Source organism: Suricata suricatta, chromosome 1 (assembly GCF_006229205.1).
Source record: "Suricata suricatta isolate VVHF042 chromosome 1, meerkat_22Aug2017_6uvM2_HiC, whole genome shotgun sequence".
Taxonomy (NCBI): Eukaryota; Metazoa; Chordata; class Mammalia; order Carnivora; family Herpestidae; genus Suricata; species Suricata suricatta.
In genome coordinates, this window is record NC_043700.1 from 112,649,298 (window position 1) to 112,661,935 (window position 12,638).

At 40.9% G+C, this 12,638-nt stretch overlaps 2 protein-coding genes across 4 annotated transcripts in view; one reads left to right on the top strand and one right to left on the bottom strand.

The window, feature by feature from the left end:
- On the bottom strand, positions 1 to 4,131 carry LOC115301511. Its single transcript, XM_029951428.1, has 4 exons — positions 3,843 to 4,131; positions 3,627 to 3,722; positions 2,966 to 3,516; positions 1 to 437 (listed from the first exon to the last, which is right to left on the bottom strand). Exons 1-4 carry the CDS (start codon positions 4,129 to 4,131, stop codon positions 381 to 383), a joined length of 993 nt encoding a protein of 330 aa, XP_029807288.1. The 3' UTR covers positions 1 to 380.
- Positions 2,794 to 12,638, top strand: part of UBE2D3 (ubiquitin conjugating enzyme E2 D3) — a 26,809-nt gene continuing 16,964 nt past the window's right edge. Inside the window, exons 1-2 of one of the 3 annotated variants that reach the window (XM_029942606.1) lie at positions 2,794 to 2,897; positions 4,185 to 4,339. In XM_029942606.1, the coding sequence (XP_029798466.1) occupies positions 4,316 to 4,339 (24 nt within the window). In that variant the 5' untranslated portion in view covers positions 2,794 to 2,897; positions 4,185 to 4,315. Of the gene's footprint in view, positions 2,898 to 3,021; positions 3,108 to 3,277; positions 3,413 to 4,184; positions 4,340 to 12,638 lie in introns of those variants that run through there. The other 2 variants (XM_029942607.1, XM_029942604.1) reach the window with 2 other exon arrangements.

The following is a 12,638-nucleotide window of genomic DNA, read 5'->3' on the forward strand; positions in this document are numbered from 1 at the left end:
TTGGGGAAAAAATTGCTTTATTTTTACTAATCTCAAACTGAAATGTAGCATTTTCTTCCATTTTTTAATGTAAGCAGCAAATAGATATAGGTATCATATCACCAATAGGAATGAGATACTTTATATCACATTACAACTGTTGCTATGAATTTTATTTTATACATTTAAAAACATTTTGAGAAGAGTCAATGGCTTCACCAGACTGCCAAAATGGTCTGTGGCCCAAAAAAAGTAAAGAACTCTGAACTCAAATTTGTCCCAGTCTGCTGTGCTTTGTTAATTCAGAGCATTAAGATGTTCCTTTTCATACTGAAGCTTGTTTAGATGAGGGTAATACAACTTGGCTTATCTGGGACTTTTCTTTAGGGACCTCCTGGATACTATGAGTTCCCTTCGGGTCTATAGGAATGTTTCCTAACACTCTTGTATACCGGCTTCTGAAAGAACAAAACAGAGGAAGAAATAAGTCAAATAAAATTAGATTCAGAGGACACTGAAAGTAGAAACATAAAACATCCTCCTCTCCTACTTTGTAAATTAAGAGACGATATGAAACTCCACCTGGGAAATACACTGAAGTTAACTGCATGGGTTCAAATGCTACTTCTGCCATTTATTAGCTGTGTGACCTTGGGATAGTACATCTCCCTGTGCATCAGTTTCTTTGTAAAAGTAGTTAATAAGCACAGCACCTGACACATGACAAGTGTTGCATAAACATTACCTATATTTATGATTATTCTTACACATTTACTTCACATTTTAGCCAGTTAATGCCTGGCTGGTTACATTAATAACTTATGTTTACACAGCACTGTAGTCTACAGGGCCCTTTCACATACATTATGACATATGAACCACACAATAACCCTGTGAAAAAGAACAGCTATTATTATGTATAGTTCAGTGTTGAAGAATCTAAGATGGTAACTAACCACACAGTATCACACAAATGAGAATAGAGCAAGAACTCAAACCTGGATTTCTCCCTCCACCCCAATTGCCTAATTCTGTGTTTCTACCATATTAGACTGGTTAAAACAGAGAACAAAGATTATTCTGGGAGAAGAGAAATAAGGCATTTGATGAGCACTTTAGTACTCTGCCACTCACAAGGTTGTCTTCTAACCAGAATAATCTCTATCACCTGGGAACTTGTTAAAACTTCAGAATTTCATGCTCCACCAGGGCCTACTAAATCAAACCTGCATTCTGAACAAAACCCTTAGGTGATTCACATAGATACTAGTTTGAAAAGCACTGTTTAACTATTTGCTCTTGAGACAATCATTCTGGTCACTTAAACAGTATACATTAGCCCATTCATCACTAAACTATTTTAGTTTTTATTAAGTAATACTTTATTGTAACAAGAAAGAACTTGCTTTTTTTCTTGAGTCCATTCTAAAAAAGGGTTTCTATTCATGTATTTTTTAAGCATATTGGGTCCTTTTTTCTTTTTAACATAGAATGCATGCACACACGAGCAGGGGATAGGGGCAAAGGGGTAGAGAAGAAGAGGAAGAGAGAGAGATTGAGAGAGAGAGAGAGAGAGAGAGAGAGAGAGAGAATCCCATGCAGGCTCCATGCTCAGTACAGGCTCTATCCCACGACTCTGCGATCAAGAGCCTAGTCGAAATCAAGAGACTGAGCCTCCCAAGAGCCCCAAGTTAGTATTTCTATTAAATCTTTAAAATACCACTTCACCGTGGCTTAGTCAGTTAAACGTGGGACTTAGCTCAGGTCATGATCTCTAGGTTGGTGGGTTCAAGCAAGCCCCGCCTCGCCTCGGGCTCTGTACTGAAAGCTCAGTGCCTGGAGCCTGCTTCCAATTCTGTGTCTCGGCTCCCCACCCTCTGCTCGTACTCTGTCTCTCTCAAAACTGAATAAACGTTAAAGTTTTTTTTTTTAAATATCCACTTCACTTAGAAAGGAATGTTAGAAATCTTTAAACACGTCAGCGCTTACCTTTATTCCTTTTAGAATTAATGTACAACCCTTCGCTTGAAGGATACACTAGACAGCAAAACCACGCTCTCCATATTTTACACTAGGTAGATTAAAACAGGCCAATCCTATCTTATAGGTGCCTCCCCCCGCCAGATATTTTAGTTAAGTAATGAGTTTTTAAGACCCAAAACTCTAATTTCTTGAGTTTTTCAACTTGTGTACATAGAAATTGAAACACAGCAACAGGAAGAAAAACGTATTAAGCCTATCCCCGTATCTCAACACTGCCGGATGGCGAAAGGCAAATAACTAGCCCGCCCCTATTCCCCTAACCCCCAAATTAATTAATTCACTGTTGAGTTTGAGTTCTAGACTACTGTCATTCTGGGAACCAGTGTATAAGTCCACCCTTCAGTACTGATCCTCTAAGTCAGAAATGCGCTGTATTTTGGCACGTGATAGCACTGATCAGCGGTTCGCCTGGTTCTATTTAAATTGACTGTTTTCGTTTTGAGAGGTGCCTCCTCCCATTGGTTAACCGGCCCTACCGGGCAGGCGAGTTAAATATCGTTCACCTGCTTCCCCGAAAACTTCAAAAGCCCGGGTCAACCTGGGCTAAAGTTATCTAGTAATTAGTTCGTGGTACCTCCCCACTGAACATTCCTGATTGGGCGCGCGAGAGACGGATGCGTCGGCGCGCGCTCTAGCCAGTCCGGGGAATTCCATTTCCTCTCCCTCCTACCATCATAAGCATTTAGGGGCGGTGCTTCCCGGTGACGGCCCGCCCCGAGTCGAGCCGGTGCCTATTGCATCTCGCGAGAATTTGTGGATTTGGGGGCGGGCCTCCATCAGGAAGAGCGCACAAAACTGCCCTTAAGTCATTGCAGAGCTGTAGCTCCTGATAGCCAGCCACGAGGTTCTCGCGAGATCCGTCGCCTCAATACCAAGTGAGGAAATTGGGGGACGCTGCTGGGAGGGGCGTGGGACTCAACAGCGCAGCTGCCGCTTCCATTACCTTCCTCCCATGGTCTCCTTCCGGTTCTCGATGCTTCTCTGAGTCTGAGGGTTTCCGCCGTTCGTCCACCCTTCCCCCCAGCCCATGACCCGCCTCCGGCCCCCGCCCTCCCAGTCCAATCTCCGATCTGTTTAGTAAGAAGGTGCTGTTCCGAAAAGAAGGAAAAGGGGGTAGCATAAACTCGGCTCTGGACGTAGGAAGTAAACGGTCCCCCTTCACCCTTAGATTCGTCCTGTGCTCGCGACGGCGGCGTTGGCGGACTGATACGCGGCGGTGAAGAGGCAGGAGGAGGGGGGAGGGGCGGAGCGTGGCAGCTGGCAGTAGTTCCGTCAGAGCGGACATCTTGTGGCTGTGTCGTGCGCGTGAGCCCCGTAGGGCCGGGGAGGCACCAGCTGCCGCGCGGGGAGGAGGCCGAGGCCGCAGCTTGAGGGAGGCCCCGGCCCCTCTGTACGCGTGGGTGTGGACGGCTAGGGGAAGGGAAGGGAGGCCGGCCCACTTGGCCGGCCGGGTAAGAGGGGAAATACAGGCCTTGGTTGGCTTGAGTGACCAGCCTGTTGGGTGGGGTAGGGTGAGAAGGCTAGAGAAACCGGGGCCTCTCTTGCTTAAGGGGTGGGGGAATGGGCGCGTCCTCGCGCCTAAGCCGGAGCCTCAGGGGCAGCACGGGCGCGTGGTGGCGGTGGCTGGGCGGGCGCGTGCGGGAGCGCGCTGGAAGGCGGAGTGTACAGTGGCGTCAGGGGCCGACACAGAATAGCCTTAACTGCGGGAACAGCAACACACTTCTAGCTTTTCCTCTTTTATTTCCTTCTCTTCTCTGGCCGTACTTTTGAGCAGAAACCGAAAGAAGGCCGGAGTCTCCTGTTTCCCCCTCCCCCCTAGCCTTTCTTTGCCCTGGTGACGCCGGCATAGCGCCGACTAGGCCCCGGCTCCTCCTCTGCTGGGCTCCGGACCCTGCCCCGCACCCACCCCTTTCTCCTACGCCTCTTCCTCTCCCACCCGGGTTTCTTGCTTACGAGAGGTCGGGAAGTCAGACTTGTAGCCGCCCCTCCGCTCTTCCCGTCACCTTCGCCGCCTCCTCGGGCCGAAGCACGGCATAGAGGCTGTTGGTGGCTTTGCCACGCCACCCCACCCACCCCGGATCGCGGCCGTTTTAAGGGACCTGGATTCATCAGGGTGTCTTCGGGGCCTGTGCGAGTGCTGATCTGCTCCGTTTTTGCAAAAGGCGCCTGTGTCTGGCAGAGCCGGTGTGAGACGAAGAGACCATCCTTCCCTGCTGCCCGGACAACCAAGAGTTTTGGCCGGACCTTTGAGCACACACCGAGAGAGTGAGGAGCCAGACGAAAAGCACAGACTATGGCGCTGAAACGGATTAATAAGGTAACCCTTGGGGCTGAAAGGAATGGGGTCGCAGGAGGAAAGGAAGATTCAGTACCAGAGGAAAGCGTGGGGGTGGGGAGGAAGTATAATTATGAAAACGTCCCTCTTTGGGTCACTTCTTTTGGGGGATGGGAAACGCAGATCTACTTTCAAGAAGTGAGGCTTAAAGCTAGAGAACAGAACACTTGGTGGCGAATGGTGTTATATTGAGTATGTTTCAGTGGAACCGGTGCAAATTAGAGGTGAGGGAGTGATTTCAGGCGCCTCGGTTCTGCTTCTAAAAGAAGAGTTAGTCTTGTTTGAGGTCAGAATTGCCGAGAGACGCTCCAGCAGAGGTCATGGCGCTTCCTGTTCTCGGTGCTTAAAAACTTCATTTATAAGATCAAGGCTCTTAGACTTTCTACCGGGAAGAATGGTAGGAAACAGGGGAGAAGAACGTATAAATCTGGCGGGTCCCGAACATATTGGGGGTCGGTATAGGAGTCTCTTGGGAGCTGAAAAGTAGTGAATGATAAGCCTAATCAGACTCAGTCGACTGGGGGCAGGTTACCCAAGAATAAGTGGGGTTGGGAGGAGATGGGCCGACACCGTGTTACCACTTCCTATGTTTTGTAGTTGAGGCTTCACACCCGAAGCTATTTATCTGAGGGACACCGAGAACTGCTGTAAAAGGCTTCTGGAAGCTCCCTTCTTTTGGCTGGGGGGTGGGGGGACTAGGGGTGTGATGGCAGTAAGGGAAGGCTAGGTGTACCTAGTTTTGCCTCGGCTCATTTAATAACACTTTCGGGGAAGAATGTTTCGCTACCTAAAATGTGGTTTGATGCTAAACTATCCATAGAAGTTGGGGGGGAAAAAAGAGGTTTTCGAGGCTTGGGGGTAGGCGGAACCTCCACCTCCGGTGATTTAGTCTCATTTTCTTGCTCTAACTTCTATCCCGCATTTTAAGATGGCGGCTGCTTTAACTGGTTCAGGCTCTTTCCGGCATCTCCTTTTCTGATAACATAAAATAATATTCTTTATTAAATGTTAGCTTTTACATCATATTGTACATAGCTCTTAAGACGTCCTGCTCAAGACTTTATCTATATTCAAACTCTCAGACTGTATTTCCCTTTTTTTTTTTTTTTTTTTGTAACTTGTGTATGTGTGGTGTGTTTGGTTCTTGCACAATCGAGGAGGGTGGAGTATTTACAGCTAACTTGAAAAAAATGTCATGGAATAAATTCAGCCTTACTAAAACTAAGACAAGAGGAGGTTGTGGGTTAGAAACTTTGGATTTGATGGGTTACGTTTTTTTCAAGGGCTTCTGCATGGAAGGAATGACAAGGACTTGGCTTTACTAAGTAGACCTGATGCTGCCTAATTCTGATTTATTTAATACGTGTGACTTTGGAGTGTGACAACACTGGTATTACAAAAGATAAAGGTTCACATCTTCACAGACTGTATCGAGGCTGAGATCGTGAATTTTGATTTAGTCCATCGTTGCATTGTCATTATGTGTTTATGTGAAATATAAACTTAAATTTTGTGATTTTTGAGAGGATGGAAAAGGAGAGGAAAAATTTTTTTTAGGAGTTAAGATTTTAAGTAAGGGTTAAGCATCTCATTGACCACTTTCGAAGACCCCCCAATACATTGGAAAAGCATAGTTAGTACAAAGAATATAACATTCAATGCATGTCAGAACCCTTTATGAGAATTAGTTCAGGCTACTAAGATGTAGAAGTTTCAAATCCATAGCTTTTTATGCATGTGGAACTTCAAAGGAAGGTCTCATTGATTTTTTTTCTTTTACAGGTGATACCCAGCTGCTGTGACACTTTAATTATTTAAAAGCTTTAGAGAGGCAGTATAATGGTTAAGAATGTGAACTTTGGAGTAGAAATGCTCCAGTTAGAATTCTAGGCCTGGGCAAACTATTTGTATGCCTCTATAAAATGAGTACTTGTTAAGTATGAACAATAGTTGAGTGCCCAGTATGTTCTAGATGCTAGGAATGCAGTAGTGAGCAAAACAGATTTAGGTTCCTAGATTTTATTTGTTTATTCAATCATTTATTTTAGGATTAAAGAGGTTATTGTGTGGCTTTGAGCAGGCATATGGCACTCAGATTATTAATCTTCAAAAACTTGTTAAAGAATTTTCCTAGTTTAATACTGTTCGTTAGTATCAGGTTGTCTTCTGTAAATATTTTGAAGATAGGTTAATACATTAACTGGACATAATACTGACATAATACTTTCCAAATTGGAAAAAAACTGTTTATGTAGGACTGTTGACTCAATGTACAGAAAGTTTTTGAAAGGCATGTGGCTTGGTATTGAATCACATGGTGAAACTTAAAAAAAAAAAAAAATCCCAAATCCAAAGAGAACTCTGTTCTAGAGATAAAAGGTCAAGTAGGTATTAGTATAGAATGGTATTTCTTGTGTTACATACCCTTTTTTTTTTAATTTGTCTGGAGCCCTCAAATTCCGTATGCTATGATACTTGCATTCCTTGTTGATTCTTCATTGAAATGCTTACTGTTGGAATATTTTTAGCCAGTATTAGTTCATTTGATCAAGCTTTTGGATTTGTTTTTTCCCAGAGTTTACATTAAAATATTTTGAGTATTTCTTAGATCAGACAGCCTTTACGATCTTGTTTTTTGCTATATTATTTATTTAATAAGCTGTAGTGTTGTTTTACAAGGCTATTTAATAAACAACAAGAATGAAAAATGGGAACTCCCAAGTTGATGAGTGGTGTTTAAGGACCATAGGCAATTATACTACTCCCAATAAACAAAACTACAGTGCTTGTATTTGGGGGAAGTTTAAAGAGAACTTTATTTAAAATATATTATGAGCCAAGCCTAGAAGAGTAGCTCATGTTTTGAGTGTTTGCAATGTGTCAGAACTGTTTGAGACACTAGTATTAACTCAATACTACAACTCCAGGAAGCAGGGAAAATTAAATTATTATTCCCATTTGGAGATTAGAAACGTGAAGCACAGAAAGATTAAAAAGCAAAACAAAAACCTACCCCTAGTCTCTGATGGCAGAATTAGGATTAGAACCCAGACAGTCTGGTTCCATTTTGTGTCTTAACTGTCATGTCAGGTTTTTAGTGTTCAAAAAGGTTTTTCTTTTCCATCATTCTGGTGCTAGCAATAGTGAGGACTTAGCATTTACTATGTACCAAACTATTCCTAAGCCCCTTGTGAAAATTCATTTAATCCTCAACAAGTCTGTGAGATGCTCTTTATCATTACATTTTATACATGAGGAACCCGGCACAGAGAGGTTAAGTTACTTGTTACACAGCTAGTAAGTGACAGAGGTTCAGATCAGACAGTCTACCTCAAGAGCTTAAACTCCATGCGGTACTGCTGTTCTGAACCATTTGTTTCTATTTTATCAGGTGAATGAAGGTCATTTTAGTTTTGCTACCTGCAATAAGCCATTGCTCTTTTCTCCCACTTCACTTTTAAATAATGGGGATTTCACTTTATTCTTATGTTCTAGCTAATTAGTGAATTAAGAGAAATCACTAACAAAAGATTTGAAAGCAGGAGTGAGTGTTCTTTTTGAGTGATGGGAGCTGCCATGTTCCAATTGATTGTTATGGGTATCTTAAAATACACTTGTCCCCAGAGCTGATAGGTTTTGCAGGTGTTTCTTTAGGGTCCTCAAGGCTTTTTTGTAGCCAACTTGTGGGACAGTTGTGTGACTCATCCATACGGATCATGGTGACCTTGGTGTTTAATTTATTAAGAGTGACTTAATCTTGACACTTCTCACCATCCCGCTCCTTTGCAGTGTTAATTCTAGTTGTTGTTGTTCCTATAAATATAAAGTTGAACACTCTTATTAGCACTGGGGGAAAAGCTACTTACTATATATTGGTTACTGGATTATATATTATTTAACTCATGAATTCCATTTTCTGTACCTTGCTATCTAAGATACAGTCAATTCTTGAAAATGTTCCACTTTTACCGTAATGATTCCTTTCTAGTAAAGAAAACAGTAGTTTCCTACTACTGACATAAAACTTTTCAGATTAAGACCTCAAATCTTAGATTGGCTTTTGCATTCCATAATACGTTCTTGTTCATGGGTTTTGACATGAGTTGTATTTATATATCAGGAAATTGAGCAGAGTCCTCAAAGGATGTAGTATATGGGGTCTTACCAGATATACAGATTCATTTTCTCTGGGATTAGGCATAATTTTGAAATGTCCCTTAGGTGATTCTGAAGCCTCCCTCTGGTTGAGATCCACAAACATTGGGATAATCATTTAATCCATACTTAGAGAGGTTTTATTCCGTTTGGCACAGTAGTCTAGTCCCAGGGAGATAAAAAATGAGGAAGCCTTGTCATTACCCATGAGAATCTCTGCTTTGAGTGGAAGAAACAAGCACAATAAACACACGAATAGGTGTTTGTCACCTTGTACAACTTAACTTTCGAGAATCTAAATCAGGAATGGGAAATAACTTTTAAAAGAAATTAAGGGGAGGAGTGCCTGATCTTTTTGAGTTCTGACTCTTGATTTTTGGCTCAGATCATGATCTCAAGGTTCATGGGATTGAACCTCACATCAGGATCCACAGCTTGGGATGCTCTCTTCCTCACTCTCACAATAAACAAAAAGAGGGGAGGGGGGTAATCTTTGTTCTTATATCAGATTTACCCATTACTTTTTTTAATCTTTTTTCTTTTTCTTTTTCTTTTTTTTTTTTTTTTTAAGAGAGGTGCAGGGAGTGAGGGGGAAGCAAAGAGAGAGGGAGACACAGAATGTGCGTTGACAGCAGAGAGCCCAAGGTGGGGCTCAAACTCCAGAAATACAAGATCATGACCTGAGCCAAAGTCAAGTGCTTAACTGACTGAGCCATTCAGGCACCCCAGATTTACTCATTGTTAAAGATAGTTTATTTAAATTATTTGTGCTATAGTCTGTTGTTTTAAGGTGGATTTTATAACTATACTTCTTTGTCAAAACAAAGTAGTATTTTGAAATTAGCAATATTAAAGTGATTTTCATTCTTTTACTGGAAAATTTTGTGTTGATGGGTTTGATACCAGCAGCAGTGATCTTACTTGAAAATAGAACAGTGTAGTTAAGAATGGTTGCATTTAGTGACTATCTTATTAGCCAACTTACCTTGCTAGATAAGATTCTTAAAACTATATTCTGCTTTGTTATGTGTGAAAGGAAAAAATTCAGTGAAGTGTTTTATACCTTTACCTAAAAATATGCTTTTTATCAGCAACAGTATTTTCAGCATAATCTTGTATCATTCAGATTTATAATTTTTCATAGCTGGATTTGTCTTATTTTGCCTTGTCAGTTTCAGTTCTGACTTGCTATTCGGTTACTTTGTTTTTAGGATGGAGGACTTTTTCACATTTATCCTCGCCTTGTAATTTCAAAGCTAATATATGATCGGATGTTTTCAACCACGGGACTGCTATTAAGAAAAACAAAAATTATCTATAAAATGCCTTGTATGTTTTCATGTATCAAAGCTGAAAACCTAAATTTAGCTATATGTTTTGCCCATCTAGATAATGCCTACAAAAGAACGGCTTTGAATAATTTTAAGTGACTTAAACAGTGATCCAAAGAAAGAAAATTGTAGTATTATTCATTCAAGCTATTCTTTAGATCTTGAGTAATGAGCAAGCACACTGTCTCACCTATAATTACAGCTAAACAGGAAGTTAATATATTGTCAGTGATGTAATGAGACCTGGTGTGTAGCACCAACCTCTTAATCCTTAAAGTAAAAGAAATTTTTAGGATTTCTCAGATTATAAATTCCAAACTAAAATGATTTTAAAATGTCTGTTCCTTTTCATTCTTAAGTCTACCATTCTATGAAATTGTTCAGATCCCAAAATCTTTTTGTCAGGTTTCCTTCTTTCGAAATAACTTCTGGTAAACGTACATTTCTGAAATCTTTGTTGTTTCCTTTCTTACCATTTGTGTCTACACACGGTATACAGAAATTCCATGACGTTAAAGTCTGTAAGAAAATTTTTGTGTACTTCATAGTAAACCTGATCTTTGTAAGAATAATTATAGTAGTTCTCATCTGGCAATAATTGTATTGCATTTTATCCTCCTATCACTTGTCTGAATATGTACCTATATGTTTTGTTAGGTTGTAAAGGCTCCTTATCTCAAAATTTCTTGTAAAGGCACTCTTCTTTTCACTTCGTGTAGAAAGTCAATAAAATGCCTTGTATGTTTTCATGTATCAAAGCTGAGAACCTAAATTTAGCTATATGTTTTGCCTATTTAGATAATGCCTACAAAGAATAGCCTCATCACATTCAGACCCCACAGTAGTATTTTATGTTGCCCAGTGTAGGTTTTAACAGGTGAGGGCTCTCTTTATAGTGCTAATTCATATAGTTCTACAAATCTGTCAAAAGTTATGAAAGAAGTGGACTCTTGAGTAAAATACAAGACATTTTCTGTCAGTAGTGACACGAACCTTTAAGTTTCTCAAAAGTGATGATAGCAAATGTATCTGTATTACCATCATGACCTGTGTGTGATAATGTACAAGATGGGTAGTGGAGTATGGGATAACAAATGATTGTGAACATGGTGGTGGTAGTTACTGTACTCCAGGATGGAACCCATGAACTTGGCATTTCCACAGTAATTTCATAAATTACTGACTTAGGTTATGTTGATCTGTTAAGTAGTGGTTGTCATTAGAAAGTTCAGAATGCTTCAGTGATTATTACTGGAGGCATTAAATGTTACTGGACACTGTTCTGATGGCTCCTCTGTGGTTTCATTATTCATTATTAGTTGTTTTCATAACTGATAAATAGTTATTTTTTTCCAATTTATGAGTTCTTTAATGGCAGAGACCATTTTTTGTACTTCCCCCATCATCTCTTCAGTCCTTTGTGTTTAATACGTTGGCTTCTTGTTCTTCATAGTCTGGTTAGTTATTTCACCTCTGAAAAGAGTAAAAGGTAGAGAGAGTAGAGAAGCAAAAAGCAAATATTTAGCAGTATTTCTAGATTTTTTTTCATGTTTTACTTCTAATAGTCAACTGTCAAAGAGATCTTGTGTGCTATAATGATCGAAGATCTGAAGATAAACCAGGCTTTTTCTTAGGAGTCTCACAAAAGGAATGGTCATACTCCTTAATGTTTAATCATGTACCTTCAGATGAAAACACTCACTGCCTTAAGCTGTACATTTTGGCTACCTTTTAGAGAGATTTGCTTGACTCCTTATCCTATGGGTCTGATTAGGCTTTTTTCATATATATTTATTTTTGGAGTATGTCAGTGGAGGAGGGATAGAGAGGAGGATAGAATTCAAATTGGGCTCTGCACTGACAGGCTGACAGCAGTGAGCCCAATGTGGGGCTCAAAACTCCTGAACCACAAGATCATGACCTGAGCCAAAATCACTCAACTGACTGAGGCATCCAGGTGCCCTAAGTTTAGGCTTTTAAGTGGAACGGAGAAGCATATTTCTAAGTGAGAGAAGGCCTGGATTTTCATAAGAGCCAAGTGTGCAGGAAGGTTTTCAGGAAAAGCTGTTCAGAGGAAGGTGATCCAAAAAAACTTCCTCCAGAAAAACATACCATGGCAAAGAAATGTTTAAACTTAGGTGAGGTTCTTTAGGTCCTTGGGTGTCCTTGATCCACTTTTGCGTCCCTTCATTGTGAGTGGAGCCTTTAGCAACTCCTAGTGTGTGTCAGTCTCCTCTGCCATGTTCTTTCCTATTTTAGTGGTCTTAATAGTTGGCTAGGGGCACCTGGGTGGGTCAGTCGGTTAACCATCCAGCTCTTCATTTTGACTCGGGTCCTGATCTCATGGTTCATGAGTTTGAGCCCCGTGTTGGGCTCTACTCACAGTGTAGATCCTGCTTGGAATTCTCTGTCTCCCTCTATGCTCCTGCCCCAATCGCTCTTTCTCAAAATAAATAATTTAAAAAATTTTAAAAAAATAGTTGGCCAAGAGTCCACCTTAGTAATGCTGTTCTTGGGGAGAAGGATGGTCATCAGTATGAAGACTTCCCAGGTGCTATATGTGAGCTGTTCTCTGGTCCTTTCCATGTTCCTCTCTACTCGGAAGCAAAGAGCTAACAGTTTCAGTGTTAATAAGATTTTACCAAAGACAAAACTACTTTTGAAAATTCATTGAGTAGGTGCTTTATTGAAGATTGATCTCCATCCAGTAAATACAGTTTTCTCTTACCTGAATTACTGCTAATGTAGTTAACTACTTCTCTGCCCTTTGTATTAGGAATTCCTACAATACAGAG

What these genes read in the sequence shown, in the direction of transcription:
- LOC115301511 (XM_029951428.1), bottom strand. Translation starts at nt 4,131, where the DNA reads ATGAATCCAGGTCCCTTAAAACGGCCGCGATCCGGGGTGGGTGGGGTG. An exon ending in CGTCACCAGGGCAAAGAAAG is followed by an intron (nt 3,723 to 3,842) that starts GCTAGGGGGGAG and finishes CTGTTCCCGCAG; the next exon opens with TTAAGGCTATTCTGTGTCGG. An exon ending in AAGGAGACCATGGGAGGAAG is followed by an intron (nt 438 to 2,965) that starts GTAATGGAAGCG and finishes TTGTTCTTTCAG; the next exon opens with AAGCCGGTATACAAGAGTGT.